At 37.1% G+C, this 16,922-nt stretch overlaps 1 protein-coding gene across 1 annotated transcript in view; it reads left to right on the forward strand.

Annotated features, from left to right (window-relative positions):
• ush2a (Usher syndrome 2A (autosomal recessive, mild)) overlaps positions 1 to 16,922 on the forward strand; it is a 344,744-nt gene that overhangs the window by 95,841 nt on the left and 231,981 nt on the right. The window contains exons 14-19 of the mRNA XM_051723371.1: positions 1,219 to 1,382; positions 3,583 to 3,741; positions 4,185 to 4,682; positions 6,479 to 6,757; positions 10,214 to 10,383; positions 15,239 to 15,383. Of these exons, the coding sequence (XP_051579331.1) occupies positions 1,219 to 1,382; positions 3,583 to 3,741; positions 4,185 to 4,682; positions 6,479 to 6,757; positions 10,214 to 10,383; positions 15,239 to 15,383 (1,415 nt within the window). The remainder of the gene's footprint in view (positions 1 to 1,218; positions 1,383 to 3,582; positions 3,742 to 4,184; positions 4,683 to 6,478; positions 6,758 to 10,213; positions 10,384 to 15,238; positions 15,384 to 16,922) is intronic.

The following is a 16,922-nucleotide window of genomic DNA, read 5'->3' on the forward strand; positions in this document are numbered from 1 at the left end:
GTGTGTTTTCAATACATCAACAACAAGGCTACCGGACATCACAAATTGTTAATCCATATGAATCGTGACAGATCGCTGCATACGCAATCCATCCAGCTGCACTCGTTTGCCTGTAAGGATGAAAGATGAACTATTTAAACTGATTACAGGGGAAGCTTGAACTGCATCAGGAGATCGTATACAATAAAGATTTCTTTATCTAAATATTATAAACTCATTTGTCCGCCCCGGAATCAATAAGACGATGCATCTTATTTCGTTTTCTCATATTGGGTCGTCCGCTGTGGACTACCTAATAGAGGTAGTTAAAAACCCACAATATGGTTTGGGAAGATTACCCATCAAAGCAAATGATAAACATGGGCTACATAGAGAGTCATATCTGGGCAATCATTTAACCTTGGGGGAAAAATAGGTTTTATTTTACACAGGAGTAGGTCATATCCATATCCAACTGAATGCGATTCAGCTCCTTATTTTTGTTGCTATTCAAACTTGTTTAATCATGTTTGAATTTGTTGTCCACAAACTTTTGCAACACCTGTTCTAGACCAACGTCAAGGCACAATCTGGAGTCATTTACTTCTATAGCTGCAAGCTATTGATATACAATATTTCCAATGTGGAAAACGTAAGCATGTGGAACTTGGCAATATTGACACTGATAACAGAACTATTAGTCAGTTGACTTAATTTTTGCATCCTTGACAAAGGAAAAAAAAGTTGTGCATTTTCTCCTCCCGAGGAGTCAAGGTCGAACCACATTGGCAAATGGGTGGCTTAGCCCAAAACGCCCCTCAGTTGACAGAACAAATTTTCAGCTCATTAGGAGTCTGTGGCTTTTATCAGCTGCTTTAGAGGGTGTCAGGCGCTTGGCCCCCATATCACCCACTGTTGTCCCCTCAGTGCTTTTCCTCCTCCATCCACAACACCCCTCTTAGAAGTGTCACTGACAGGTGCATCTGTAAATGCCTCCATTTAGTCACAGTGTCCCTCTTCCCTCACACAAAAACTAACACGCACACAATCACTTTTTGCAACTCTTGCAATTCAAAGCAGTGGAATAGACTCGCTGTGAGAAATAATCTGAACTTGTTACTTTTGGTTAATTACCTGATTTCATGTCCTCTACACACATTGACAATGTCACAAGAAGTGATACTGTTTTTTTTTTCATCCGAAAATGGTTTCTGTCTCTTGTGATCGCCATGTGTCTAGGTGTGAGCCATGCGGATGTGATCCTGTTGGGGGATTCAATGGCTCATGCCACCCCCAGACAGGGCAGTGCTTGTGCAAACTGTTTGTGACGGGAAACAAATGTGACACCTGCATGGAGGGAGCAAGTCAAATGGATCCAAACAACTACCTGGGCTGCAGCAAAGGTCTTGATGATGAAATTAATAAATGGATAGACTATATATAAATAGCTATTCATAGACAATAAATGAATATCTATAAATGTGAATATATATTAATAGACTCCATTGATCTGGTCCAATGATGACTCATCTTGTTTGTAATGGAGTAAACACATTTTTGTGTAGTAAAATGCTCTCTAGTATGAGAACATTTCCTCCCCCTAAAATATATATATATATACGTCACCTGTCTCCAAACAGCAATAGCAAGTAGAAAATTATTTGTTGTTATGTATCTGTTGTCTTTAACAAATTTTTTTTTAGGCTTTAACTTAATTTCCCTACCATTCTTCAGTTGCGAAGAAACTGGTTGGAAATGATTCATTTTAAAAGTGTCTTCATTGCTTCCGTCTACAGCACAAAATGTTTTGCTGGGCTGTTACATAAATTAAAGGCTATTGGCTATTAAAAAAATAAAAAAATAAGAGTAGCCCTTTGGAATGCCGCAACTTCCTGTTTCAATAGGAAATACATCAACATGGGAAAGACAACTATGTCAAAACATCTAATGTAGTGTTTAAGGAACTTTTATTTTAGTCTTTGTCAAATTTTTTATATCCATGAAATCCTAACCCTGCTGAAAAGACCAGCATTGCTGGTAATCAGCTTATGTTGTGCTTTGTGTTCTGGTCCCCCAGCAAGGGATGCTGGTGTGCTGGTGTCCCCACCAGGCTTTTAAACTAGTTTAAAGGCACAGTTCACCCAAAAATGAAAATTCTCTCATCATTTACTCACCCTCATGCCATCCCAGATGTGTATGACTTTCTTTCCTCTGCTGAACACAAACAAAGATTTTTAGAAGAATATCTAATAATATCTAGACTCTGTAGGTCCTCACAATGCAAGTGAATCATGACCAGACTCACCAAGCTCACATAAAGGCAACATAAAAGTAATCAATACGACTCCAGAGGTTTAATATATGTCTTCTAAAGCGATACAATCACTTTGGGTGAGAAATAGATCAATATTTAAGACCTTTTTTTTTTTTTTTTTTTTTTTTTTTTTTTACTATAAATCTTAGATTTTAGATCTAGAGATTTATAGTAAAAAAATGTCTTAAATATTGATCTATTTCTCACCCACACCTATTATATCGCTTCTGAAGACATAGATTTAACCACTGGAGTTGTATGGATTACTTTCATTTTGCCTTTATGTGAATTTTGGAGCATGAAACTTCTGGTCACTATTCAATTGCATTGTATGGACCTACAGAGCTGAAATATTCTTCTAAAAATCTTGATTTGTGTTCAGCAGAAGAAAGAAAGTCATACACATCTAGAATGGCATAAAGGTGAGTAAATGAGAGAATTTTCATTTTTGGGTCAACTATCACTTTAACAAGCTTCATAAGAAAGACCATGCTGGTCAGCCTGATTCACCTGCTATGTTTTGCTGGTGAAAAGCAGAGCCATGGTGGTCCACCAGCTAGACCAGTACCAAACCAGCACTAACCAGCATAAACCAGCCTAGACCAGCATGGGAATTACATGCTGGTTAAGCTGGTCATTGTTGCAGGAAATATCCCTTTGGATGAACAATCTGTTTGGCTCAAAAACAGGGAAAGCCCTCTTTTAAGTCACATTACAGAGATTCTTTATTAACTGTATAATTTAAATGCAGATTTACCCAATATAGTCAAATTGCTTTGTAAGTTTATTGCTAGAGAGGCATGTCTAAGGGTCAAATCTCAGTGCCATCACTCAAATGCTGTGATATTTACGCTGGATGGTAACATTTATTACATATTTTATTCAGAATACTTACACAAGAGCTGACACTCAAATTTAATTAAATTTCATCTTATGTTTTCAGCTGAACATTAGTGTTTTATATAGATCTATCTCTTATGATCTTATGCTGTCTTAGGTTCATTGCATATCCACTAAACATGGGTCTGTATGTGTTTAGAGCATACAGCACTTAACCTCGCTTAGACTCTTAAAGCCCTAATGTGCCCCTCCAATACATTGTTTTATTAAGTTAGCATTTTTATATGTTACAGATGTTTGTTGCTCTAGTATATTCATAGTCCATTTTCCCTGCTAGCTTGCAGCATTGATGCTTTAACCTTGTGACTTCTATTTCTTCAGTTATGTCTATTTTACAGAGTAGATTTATCATTGGTATGTATTGGCTCATGCTCTCCCACTCTGTCCAGATCCCCGGCAGCAGCCTCCTCCACTTGGCCAGGTTCTGAATTCCACAGCCATAGAGCTCAGTTGGAGAGCACCTGACTCACCCAATAGCAACGCCCTGACGTACATGCTGCTCAGAGATTCAGAGATCATTCATACCAGCTACAGTGAGCACCCATTCGGTCAGTCAGACTGTTTGAGCATCAAGTTTTTATTTAAAAAAACAAAAAACAAAAAAAATACTGTAATGTTCACAATGCAAAGCTCTTTCTTGAGTCCAACCAGACTAATAATACATAGCCTACTTATGGAAAGAGATACAAGAGAGTACACAGAAAGAAAAACAGTAAGAAAATAAAATGCAAAAATAAGAGAATATAGATAAAATGAATAAAATGTAGATTAAGTAATTAAATTTTTTTTAAATATATATATATATATATATATATATTTTTTAGATTTACCCTGCAATTAAGTTGAAAATGTGTCATCATTCTGTAAAAAAGGCCCATTAGCATCATGTGGAGATGCAAAATGGAAAACTAAAAGATTTAATAGAGGCTTTTTAAATATATGTGGACAAATTATCTCATCTGACAGTTTTCATGTTCTATCTCTCATACAGGGACCATTCTTTACACAGACACTGATTTGTCTCCTTACACAATGTACTCTTATCAGCTCATAACTAGCAATGCCCATGCTAATACTAGCAGTACTGTTGTCAGCTTGCGTACCCTGTCTCCTGTACCGAATCAAGAGGACCTCCAGTTAACCCTTGTGGGTCGAGCAAGGCCCACCAGTGCTTCGTTTAACTGGACAGAACTCCTGAACACTACAGGCCCAGTGGAGAGCTATACCTTGAGCTCGATACAGGATCTGACTGGAAAGGAGAGGATTCACTACACAGGACTTCAAACAGAGGCTACCGCTGAAGAACTGCAACCCTTTACTCGATACAACTTCAGTCTGCAGGCTTGCACTAATGGAGGTTGTGCTCACAGCGAGATTCTAATCGTGCTTACTGCTCAGATACCTCCACAGCAGCAGCCTGCACCCCGGATCACAACCGTAGGGTCTACAAAACTCAAGGTGGATTGGGAACCTCCAGCATTACCCAATGGTACTGACAGAATATATACTTTTTTTGTAATGTTGGGGTCATTTTAGGCAGGGGCAAAGGAATGATTTGAAAAAAGTAGAGGGGACATATGGGTAAGAAAGCTGCATGCAATATTAAGCCTTGTTTTCAGAGAAAATTGTTTTCAAACAATTCTTGAATAGAATTGTATTTTGTGACACTGCAAGATTTTTTGCTTGTTTTTTACTTGTTTATGCTTAAATTCAATAAATAAAAAATCTTCCAGTGCCACAAGAAAAAATGCATTTATATCCAAGATACATTCTCCGTGAGCAATACTTAATATCTTACACACTTTTGTAGGTAAATTTATCAGGTAAATTTATATTGTTTTTAGGATTTTTAAATATTTTTACTGGAAAACCATACAAAAATACTCATTTAAGAAATGTTCCTGTTTCAATACAAGTTAAGCTCAATCGACCGCATTTGTGGCATAATATTGATTAATAAAAAAATGTATTTCGACTCGTCCCTCGTTTATATAAAAAAATAAAAATTAAAAATGGGGTCAGTCCATAAACGTTAAAATACACACTGTTTTAAAAAGTATAGCCACAAGACTTTAAAAGTATGTGTTAACATGTTTTTAGTGTGATAACATTGCTTACTAGTCTTATCTGTGTAAAGTTATATCCAATATTATGTCATCGTTGTCATAACAACGTACAGTAACACTGGTAATCTGGTAAACGTCGTAATGGCATTAAATCCCTGATTTTATCTCACATAAATCAAGTTAAAACGTATAACGTATAAAAGTCTTGTGTCTATACTTTTAAAACGGTGTGTATTTTAATGTTTATGGCCTGGCCCTATTCACTACCATTGTTTTGTTTTTTTGTGGTAATGAACAATATTCCACAAATGCTTTCAATTGATCTAAACTTGTATTGAACCTGGAACATTCCTTTCATCGTTTGTATTTTTATTTTTGCAGTGCAGTAATGTGTTGAATTTGTTTTTTAGATCAATCAGCTTTTGACTCACCTGAACACTGCATGATTGATGAGTTGCCAGGATGTTGAAATTGGTTGAAACTTTTCTTTTAATTATTCAAATCAGTCTTCAAATTCTTGTCTGCAGTTTTTATTTAGAGGTTGTTGTGATATCATTATACATCATTTTATTTTACTTTGCAGTGATTCTTAAATGTGCATGGCATAGCTGAGATGGTTTTCCTCTCTGCCATTGCTCCTTTTTCAGCAGTCTCCAGCTACATCATTACAATAATGAGAAATACTATTATGGAGATGCCATTTGATCTGAGCCGGGATGAAAATTAATTCCTTACGAATTTTAATCTACAACCAAGAGGCTTGATTAAGGCTCAGGCCATGCTTCATTTCGCAATATAAACTGATGGGACTGTGTGGCGGAAAGAAACATTTAACATTTAAAACAGTTGATTGCTGCATATGATTATGTATTGTGCCTCATGCCATTAAAAGCATTGCAAAATAGCCCTCTGTATATCAATGACTTTTTATGCCAGTTATCATGCTTTTTCCCAAATTAGCTCATTAACGTGGACCATTATAAAGTGCCCTTAGAGGAATCTCTCAGTGAATTTCCTCTACGTTTAATTGTGTCTATCTGATTCTCTCTGTCTGCCTCCCTTTTCTACATTATATCATGAAGCAGCTGTTATTGTGTATTGTCAATTGCTGGTCTTACATTTCAATTCCATCTGCCTCTTTCTGAGGCTTAATATGGGATTGTGGAAACAGTTATTGGCATGTGTAGTATTTCATGTGTCTCTTTCTTTCTCTCTGTAGGAATAATTATCAGATATGAGCTCTTTATGCAGCAGTTAAATGAGTTGCAGGGAAATGGCACCAGTCACAATCCAGAGCAAAGGGTTTTCCTCAGCAGTGGTTGGCTGAACCCATGGCCGTCAACAAGTTCGGCGAATGAGAACGCACTAACGCCACCTGAGAGCAGCACACTGGTGTCAAATCTAGAGCCCTTTTCCACCTACCACTTTAGAGTGCTTACAGTTAATATGGCCGGCAGTACCCTGTCAGATTGGGCCATGGGGCGCACCACGGAAGGAGGTTAGTCAAACACACACTCTGACCCACCAAAGAAAGCAACCTAAACAGCATAGCAAGATACAAAAACAGTTTGGCAATACTGTGGTCATCATTTATGGATTTTGAAATGGAGCGTAGTTCTAACTACGCCTGTCAGCGTTGTTTTTTCTGTGTTGATGTATTCCTATTGAAACAGGAAGGTGGACAAATTGAAGTTTTTTTAATTTTATTTTTATAATAGCCTTTAGTTTATGTCATAGCCACGAACCATAATTTGTTACCGGATAATGCTAGTCACAAGTAGGTGGTATTAATATAAGCTGACATTCTCATGCTAGAAAGTGTTTGATTGGATAAAAAAAGAGTTAGTGCAAGATGAGTCATTAATATTTTTGAACTGTTTTCCCAGAAAAGACTGTAATTTAGTCAAATTCTATAATTTATATTATTTCTGTATTTTATTATATTTTAACATTTTAGGAGGTAACAGACATGGACTAAAAGCCCCCAAACTCCAATTTAAATTTCATGGGGTCTTTAAAGGGATAGTTCACCCCAAAATGAACATTTTCTCATCATTTACTCACCCTCATGCTATCCCAGATGTTTATGACTTACTTTCTTCTGCTGAACACAAATGAAGATTTTTAGAAGAATATCTCAGCTCTGTAGGTCCTTGCAATGCAAGTGAATGGTGGCCAGAACTTTGAAGGTCCAAAAAGCACATAAAAGCAACATAAATGTAATCCACATGACTCCAGTGGTTAAACCTACACCGATGAGCCAAAACATTATGACCACCTGCCTAATATGCTGTTGGTCCTCTGCGTGCCGCCAAAATAGCGCCGACCCGCTGAGGCATGGACTCTACAAGATCCCCGAAGTTGTCCTGTGGTATCTGGCACCAAGACATTAGCAGCAAATCATTCAAGTCCTGTAAGTTGCGAGGTGGAGCCGCAGTGGATTGGACTTGTTGGTCCAGCACATCCCACAGATGCTCAGTTGGATTGGGATATGGGGAATTTGGAGGCCAGAGCAACACCTGGAACTTTTCATAATGTTCCTCAAACCATTCCTGAACAATGTGTGAAGTGTGGCAGTGCGCATTATCCTGCTGAAAGAGGCCACTGACATCAGGGAATACCATTGCCATCAAGGGGTGTACCTGTCTGCAGTGATGTTCAGGTAGGTGGAATGTGTCAAATTGAAATCCATGTGAATGGCTGGACCCAGGGTTTCCCAACAGAACGTTGCCCAGAGCATCACACGCCCTCCACCGGCTTGTCATCTTCCCACAGTGCCATCACTTCCCCAGGTAAACGGTGCACACGTACACATGGCCGTCCACGTGATGTAAAAGAAAACGGGACTCATCAGACCATGCGACCTTCTTCCACTGCTCCAAATTCCAGTTCTGACACTCGTGTGCCCATTGTAGGTGCTTTTGACAGTGGACAGGGGTCATCATGAGCACTCTGACCGGTCTGCGGCTACTCAGCCCTATACGCAGCAGGGTGCGATGCACTGTGTGTTGTGACACATTCCTTCCATAAACATCATTAACATTTTCTGTGACTTGTGCCACGGTAGACATTCTGTCGGTTTGGACAAGATGGGATAGCCTTCGTTGCCCTTGCGCATCGATGAGCCTTGGGCACCCAACACCCTGTCACCGGATTGTGGTTTGTCCCTCCTCAGTCGGTAGGTACTCACCACTGCTTACCGGGAGCACCCCACAAGTCTTGACATTTCAGAGATGCTCTGACCCAGTCATCTGGCAATAACAATTTGGCCCTTGTCAAAGTCACTCAGGTCTTTACTACTGCCCATTTCTCCTGCATTCAACACGTTGAATACGAGAACTTATTGTTCGCTTACCATCTAATCTACCCAGACCTTGACATGTGGCCTTGTTAGGAGATGATCAATATTATTTGCTTCACCTGTGATTGGTCATAATGTTTTGGCTCATCAGTGTATGTCTTTAAAAGCAATATAGTTCTTTTTTACTGTAAATATCCACTTTCACTTTCACATTCTGAAAGTGAATGTTGAGATTTATAGTAAAAAAGGATTGAAATATTGATTTGTTTCTCACCCAAAGCAATTGCATCACGTAAGAAGACATATTTTATACCACTTGAGTCATATGTAGTACTTTTATGTTGCCTTTATGTGATTTTTGGACCTTCAAAGTTCTTTAAATCATAAAGTAATTGGAATATTTTGAGCTTTGTAGTTTAAAATAACATGAAATTAAACAGGCCCATGTTTGTTATTGCAGGCGATAAGATCACTTTGGGATTTTATATCCAATGAGATTATGAAACAAATTATCCTGACCAACACTCAAAACAGTTTGCATAAACAAGTATTGCATTTCATAGGGCACAAACACTGCTCCGTCCCGAAGAGAAAATCCAGCATCTTCAGACTTTATTTAGCTCGGAGCCCCAGATAATTGATTTGGAGGAGAGGCTTATTAAGCAGAGAGAGGATAGGTGGCTAGTGTTACAGTGTAGAATGACAGTTCCTGAAAAAAGGAAATGGGGAATTAGCATAAACATGTGAGGGATTGTTTGTGTAGGATACATTTTCACCACAAGTGCTTCACAGGAAGGATCCCATCCAGGCTTTCTCCTTCAGTTAAAGAGCAGACAGCTGAAGCTCCATTTAGTGTTTCTGTCAACTTTCTCTGTATGTTTTGACACTTGGAGGGAGGTATACGAAACCAGTTTTCTATTTGGCCATGTTTCTGTTTGACGAGATGCACTTGAGTTTGCGGGTTTCCTTGTCAAAAGTTGTGTTAAGAGGAGAACCCAGCAATAATTAAACCAAACACTGCAAAAAAAATAAAATAAAAAAAATAAAAAAAATAATAATATATATATATATATATATATATATATATATATATATATATATATATATACATATGATGTAATATGTAATTTTTTTAGTTTTGATTTGTTTACTTGTAAAATATCTAAACATCTAAAAAAATAAAAATACAAATCTAGATAAATTTACTTGAAGCAAAGTTTTGTAAGATAATAAGACTACATACAGAGAATATATCTTAGTTTATTTGTCTTAGTATATGTATATCTTACGATACGTTTATTTTTTCTTAACCCACTTGGAAATTGCTTTTAAAGCATTTTAGAAGCATAAATCTCACTATGTTTTGTTAGACCCCAAAAAAATAAAATAATAACAATTTGCCATAGGTGCAAGAAAAATAACCTTAATTTAAGATATATTCTTTGAAAAAAAGTTGTATCATACGTAATTTTGATTCCCAAGTGAATGAATCTTGTTTTTAGATATTTAGGTGTTTATTTGGGTGTTTAGATACTTTTACTGTAAAACACAACAAAACACTGATTAGGCCATTTATATATTTATTGTTTTATTGCAATTAAATGTTTACATGTAAACCACATTAGTAATTCAACTTTTTGGGTCACTCCACAGTGCCAGAGTATATGCCTCCTCCTCAAGTATCGCCTGTGTCCTCGTCCTCGCTAAGAGTGAGCTGGGAGACGCCACAGGACAAAGACGTCAGGGGCGAAGTGACTGAGTACAGAGTCAACCTTCACCAAAAACAAATGTCCAACCCATATGCTCCACTTATAGTAACACAGGTATCTGTACCAGCACATAGAACTTATCTTTTATGTTTCTTAAAAGATAAGGGCCAGTGCCAGCTGAATTGCACTGGACTGTGACTATAATGGCCTGTGTTTGGCTTCATGTAACACAGAATACTTCACACAACTCTTTTTTAAATTTTTTTATGTGCATCCACCAAATTAAATGACGCATACCCATTACTAGGCATGCACAGAAGCTGTATGCCCAAAGATACATTATATGTGTGTGTGTGTGTATATATATATATATATATATACACACACAACAGTTAGTTCCGGTCCTCGAATCTGATTGGACGAGAGACGTTCCATGAGTGCTGATGGTCTCACACCATCATCACTCAGACGATTCACTGTGTGTATCACTCCGCTCGTGTTCGTGCCATTCTAAACTAAAGTGTAAGAGCAGTGCAGACGTGTTTAGAGATATGTCTCTTTACATTTAATTTTGTGACATTACATATTTTAGCCAGCATGTGGAGGCAAAAAAAAACAAACATTTTTGTGTGTAATATGAGCCAGTTGGTGACGTGAAGTGAGTCAGCATCACTCAGTGTTTATATTCAACAGCACTTCTGTGATCGCTCGTACTACTACTACACTACTAAAGCTAGGAAATAGCTTTAACGGCTTTAAACTAACAACTTCAGCATTAAATTTCATCACAGCTGAGAGACACAACAGACTGATTAATTACACAAACTCAAGGCACTTAACTCTTACTGGACATTCCACATTGGAGAGGACATAATGGCAGAGGAGATTGCGGTTTCTATAATGAAAGACTCTTGCGCACCAGCTACCGCGAGATAGGGAGGAATACCCCTGCAGTATAATACATCCACTGAGAAAATAGGATGCATTTCACCAAAATGGCATTATATTCAGAACACTGACTAACAGACTACAGCATCATCAACAGGTGATCGCACATGCTCCATCTCTCTCTCTCTCTCTGTTTCTCTCTCTCTCTCACACACACACACACACATCCTTGTTTCTCCAATAACATGTTAAAAACAGCCCAAGCTGTGATACTAGTAATTTCAAAGTTATGTTTTTTAGAGGCTTGGACGCATCATTTGGTTTGACCAGCAATGGCAGATTCTGATCTGTCGCGTAAGAAAGTAGTTCCATGCACAAATGCATTTTTTGTGACCGAACTCAGTTTTTCCTAATTTTTTTAAATGTACTTATTCATTGAACTGTTGTATATAAGCAATATCACACTCGCAATCATGCTATATGGCCCTAAATCAGCACTGCTGTAATAACCTACGGCACTCGGCCTGCGGCCGAATCACAGCAGTGCTGATATAGGGCCATATCACACTCTTGCTCGTGTGATATTGCTTATATTATATATATATATATATATATATATATATATATATATATATATATATATATACAGGTGCATCTCAATAAATTAGAATGTCGTGGAAAAGTTCATTTATTTCAGTAATTCAACTCAAATTGTGAAACTCGTGTATTAAATAAATTCAATGCACACAGACTGAAGTAGTTTAAGTCTTTGGTTCTTTTAATTGTGATGATTTTGGCTCACATTTAACAAAAACCCACCAATTCACTATCTCAAAAAATTAGAATATTTTGACATGCCCATCAGCTAATCAACTCAAAACACCTGCAAAGGTTTCCTGAGCCTTCAAAATGGTCTCTCAGTTTGGTTCACTAGGCTACACAATTATGGGGAAGACTGCTGATCTGACAGTTGTCCAGAAGACAATCATTGACACCCTTCACAAGGAGGGTAAGCCACAAACATTCATTGCCAAAGAAGCTGGCTGTTCACAGAGTGCTGTATCCAAGCATGTTAACAGAAAGTTGAGTGGAAGGAAAAAGTGTGGAAGAAAAAGATGCACAACCAACCGAGAGAACCGCAGCCTTATGATTGTCCAGCAAAATCGATTCAAGAATTTGGGTGAACTTCACAAGGAATGGACTGAGGCTGGGGTCAAGGCATCAAGAGCCACCACACACAGACATGTCAAGGAATTTGGCTACAGTTGTCGTATTCCTCTTGTTAAGCCACTCCTGAACCACAGACAACGTCAGAGGCGTCTTACCTGGGCTAAGGAGAAGAAGAACTGGACTGTTGCCCAGTGTTCCAAAGTCCTCTTTTCAGATGAGAGCAAGTTTTGTATTTCATTTGGAAACCAAGGTCCTAGAGTCTGGAGGAAGGGTGGAGAAGCTCATAGCCCAAGTTGCTTGAAGTCCAGTGTTAAGTTTCCACAGTCTGTGATGATTTGGGGTGCAATGTCATCTGCTGGTGTTGGTCCATTGTGTTTTTTGAAAATCAAAGTCACTGCACCCGTTTACCAAGAAATTTTGGATATATATATATATATATATATAAAACAGAATATGACCAAACATTTTTATATACTAAAATATACTAACCTTTATGTTGTTCTAAACCCATATGACTTTCTTTTTTACTGCATGAAACATTTAAGGAGATGTTAAGCAGAATGACAGCCTTAGTCACATTCACTTTCATTGCATGGAAAAAGAAGCAAAGAAAGTGAATATGACTGAGACTAGCATTCTACCTAACATCTCTTTTTGGGTTCTGTTGAAGGAAGGAAGTACTGTGGATTTAAAACAACATGAGGGTGAGTATAGGATGATACCCACAATTTTTTATTATTATTTTTGTCCCCAGACAGTAATCTTTTTTTCAAGTTCCTGATTTCCATAGCTTGTGGCTTGTGTCCCTGTATGCATGTGTAGTGGGCTGGACTGTCCAGAAAGGTCTCCTCTATTACTCATGTGAATCATTGTTTCTTTTTCTTCGTTCGAGTAGAAAACCTTTAAAGGTTAAAGTAGATCTGTCTTCTGAATGTTAGTTCATATTTAAACTACTGTTTTTCATATCAGGATCACCTTTCCTGTCTTCATAGCAAATGTTTCAAGGATATTTTTTGAACAATCCCTAATTTAAGTGGATTTCATTATCTTAGATTTTAATTAGTCTGATAAGTATATGTTAGCATTGATGATGTTTTCCATTAGTAACCTTCAGATATGCTCTATTTTTAATAAATTTGTCAGGTCAGGCAGGTATTGAAAGCTCTTAAGGTGTCATATATTCAATGTGTGTGTATATGTGTAGATTCTTGTGAGGTTGTAAGAAGTAGGTTGTATTTTGTGAACTGAGGGAATTCTCTTTGGCATGATTATTCGCTAAAATCTAGCGAAGGATGCATTTCGATGTGTTTGTGTAATTTTGCTCTTTCTGCTTTTGGGCCTTTTCCCGTAGGCCTATTTGTTAACAGTGTGGCTGTGTTGATTAATTGATGAATTTTAAAATGTCTTCAAGTTCATGGCCCTGGAGTGTGTTGCAACAATAGTAACTCAGCTGCAATTCCAGACTCAACCAGCTGGAGCATATTGGGGACTTTTAGTGCAGGTGCCTATAAACAGGTGGAGACTGTGAGGGTGCGGAGCTTCCCTTTAGTTTGGTGAACATGCTGCTAAATGCCTCTTATAAGTTTAATTCTTATAAAACTTCCCCCTTTGTAATGAACTTATTGTGCTTGACTTTGTTGGAATCAGCACAACAGGGAGTAACTAACTAAAAGTTGTGGTGCTACTGATTTGATAAAATTTTTCAGCTCAGCTGTTTTCAAAACATTGTAGCTTTTCCTAGTGATCTGAAAATAAAGCTTTCTAAAGCAATGGGACTTTCATTACAAATGTATTGAAATTGGGTTCATTACTTGAAGCTTCTATACACGGTTCATTTTACTGCCATCTGGTGGTCAAAAAAAGAGCACCTAGTTAGCCGCTGCGGCTGACGACATTTTCAGCGCTGTTATGTTGTTTTCGTGTTTTGTTCACTAAAATAATTGTTTATAAATAAATAATAACAAAGTGAAGGCTCAAGCCTCAAGAGCTTCATATATGAGTTTAGAAGTTACTGTGTTATGTTAAAAAATAAAAACAATATGAGAGTAAATTAATAACTGATTATTAATGTGTAGACTGGAAAATAAAGATGATTGTTAGCTGGGCAGTAACACATTATAAACAGGAAAGTGAAATGTGCTTATTTTGTATTTTGTATTTATTGTATAGGTATTGGTTTCAAACTTGTACTGGGATTTGCACTTCTTTTGAACCAGATACCGAAGCAGTCATGTGGTTTTCAGCCGAATGAAGCTTCAAATGTCACAGATCACGTGTTTTTTTCCAAAATGAATCAAGCTCCAAAACAGTGCTTCAATATGAAATGAATGTCATTTTTTTGACACAATCTTTGTTGACGAACGTCACATCACTAGCTTTTCTATCTACAAACAAATTTTTCCAGCTGTTGTGTAACATGATAAAAGGCTGCATTGCCGTTTTTTATGTCACATTGAGCGAGCTAAGATAATAATCAAATATGCTTTCCTTGAATATATTACTCTCTCTCTCTCTCTCTCTCTCTCTCTCTCTCTCTCTCTCTCTCTCAAGTAGCATTAGGAAATCCAATTCATTTCAGCATATGGGTTAGTTCAGATGGTTTGTTTTAGCATTTTCATGTGGTTTATTTCAGTGAAGTGGCTCAAACAATACATTCACTGATTTGAGTCATCATTCAATACTGTTCACAAAATGTATTGTATGCCATTTATTTTTCTTCTTTCATTTCATTTTTTTTGTAATTTTAATTTAAATTTTTAGTAGTTAGTTACTTTGTTAGTAAGTTCTAGTGTTGACAAGTGCTTTTTTTAAAAGGGTAGCTTGTCTGTTAAACTACAGTACTTAACATTTTTTTAAACTGTGATTTAGTTTACAACATCAGTGTTTTATGTGGGGGGTTTTTTTATGTCAGGTGCTGTACAGCGGCTCAGCGCAGGAACGGAGCTACACTGCAGGAGGACTGAAGGCCTATGAGGAGTACAGCTTTACTGTGACTGTGTGTAACAGACAGGGCTGTGTGAGCAGTCTGCCTGGGTCAGGCCGAACTCTGCCCTCCGGTCAGTATCATCCCCAGGATATACATCCACTATACACTAGCACACTACCACCCTTATACTGCTCTAATACAGGGTTTTCCAACCTGGGGGTCTAAAGGAGGGAATCTTAAAAGTGTAAAATAAAAAGAAGAAGAATTACTATAATATAATTATTTAATTTATAAGTTAATTTACAAAAATAATAATAATAATTCAGTGCCTTTAAATATGCATTGTTTTTTGGTGGTAAATCCCTGACATATATCACATTTAAAATTGGGGTACCATGTTAAAAGGGCTGGAAAACACTGCTCTAGGAACCAATCCCAGCTGTTCTACTTTTATCAATTCACAAATAATAATGGCGTGCACACACAGTATTGGTCCTACGATATATGCTTTTGTCAAAGAGAGAAGAACCAAATAGGTGTTAATTCTCATGTTAATATTAATGAACTGCCTTTAATGGAAAGTGTCTATCATTGCTCACAGTCAGTTTGTCCCCCTAAGTGAGAGCCGGGCTAGGCAACCTTTAATTGTGTACGTAAACCCATTGGCGAACTGGAACACATACGGTCTGCCCTGCTCTCAATTCAGAGAAAGTCTTTTATCTCAAAGGAATACAAACTAAAGCTATTTTAGATTCACTCTCAGGTTATCTATATTATTTTCATACTTTAAAATGAATGAATTTTGAATAGTGAAGCAGTTGGAGGAAAAAGGTTTGTTCTTTACGCAATTTCTGAAAGTGTGTCATCAAGAACACTGTTTTATTTTTTATCAGACTACAGATTTTTGTGTGCCCCCCACCCCTCGCTCTCTCCCTCTCTTTCTTTTTCTCTATGCTAAAGGGGAGACTTGGGCTAATTGCCACATTAGGAAGTTGTCACAAGGGCTGTATCTCTGTAACTATAAGGTTTTGAGTCAAAAGTCCAGAGAAACAAATGTATGTTTTCTCTAGCAGTGATTTTATATGTTGGTTTCAAAAACGTAATTTACAACCCCCTTAAATGTTAAACATTTTTGTGAATTCCATCTTCCAAACTAAATCTGAAATATCATTATATTTTTGCTATGGCTGTTGGGCAAACAAGTAAACTCAATAATACCACACCGGCTACATACAGGCAAGGGTCAGCTTTATAATGAAGGTTGAGTTTCACCGAAAGATTAAACCCTGTTCTCAGGACAATGTTTTTTTTTTTTTTTTCATAAATTTCATGTGGGTGCTAGTTGTCACTTTTGTTTTAAATGTTCTAAATATATACAATATATTAAATACAATATTTGTTGGCCAAAACAATGGTTTCATATTTTTGTATGTTACTTTGTACATGTTTGCAGTTTCATGAATTGTTTTATAATTGTTTAACTGTTTAATTTTAGCTGGAAAACCTATAATAAGCTGTTTAATATCAATTTAATTGTGACAACCTACCCCTTTTAAGTGCTACAATTGTTCAGTAAACTGTATTTTTTATTTTTTTTGTGGGAAATAAAGGTGAAAATATTTAATAGCTTTTTTTGTAGCCAAGACTTTAAGGTATGTGGTGATACAGA

The sequence above is a fragment of the Myxocyprinus asiaticus genome, chromosome 17, assembly GCF_019703515.2.
Source record: "Myxocyprinus asiaticus isolate MX2 ecotype Aquarium Trade chromosome 17, UBuf_Myxa_2, whole genome shotgun sequence".
NCBI classification, from domain to species: domain Eukaryota; kingdom Metazoa; phylum Chordata; class Actinopteri; order Cypriniformes; family Catostomidae; genus Myxocyprinus; species Myxocyprinus asiaticus.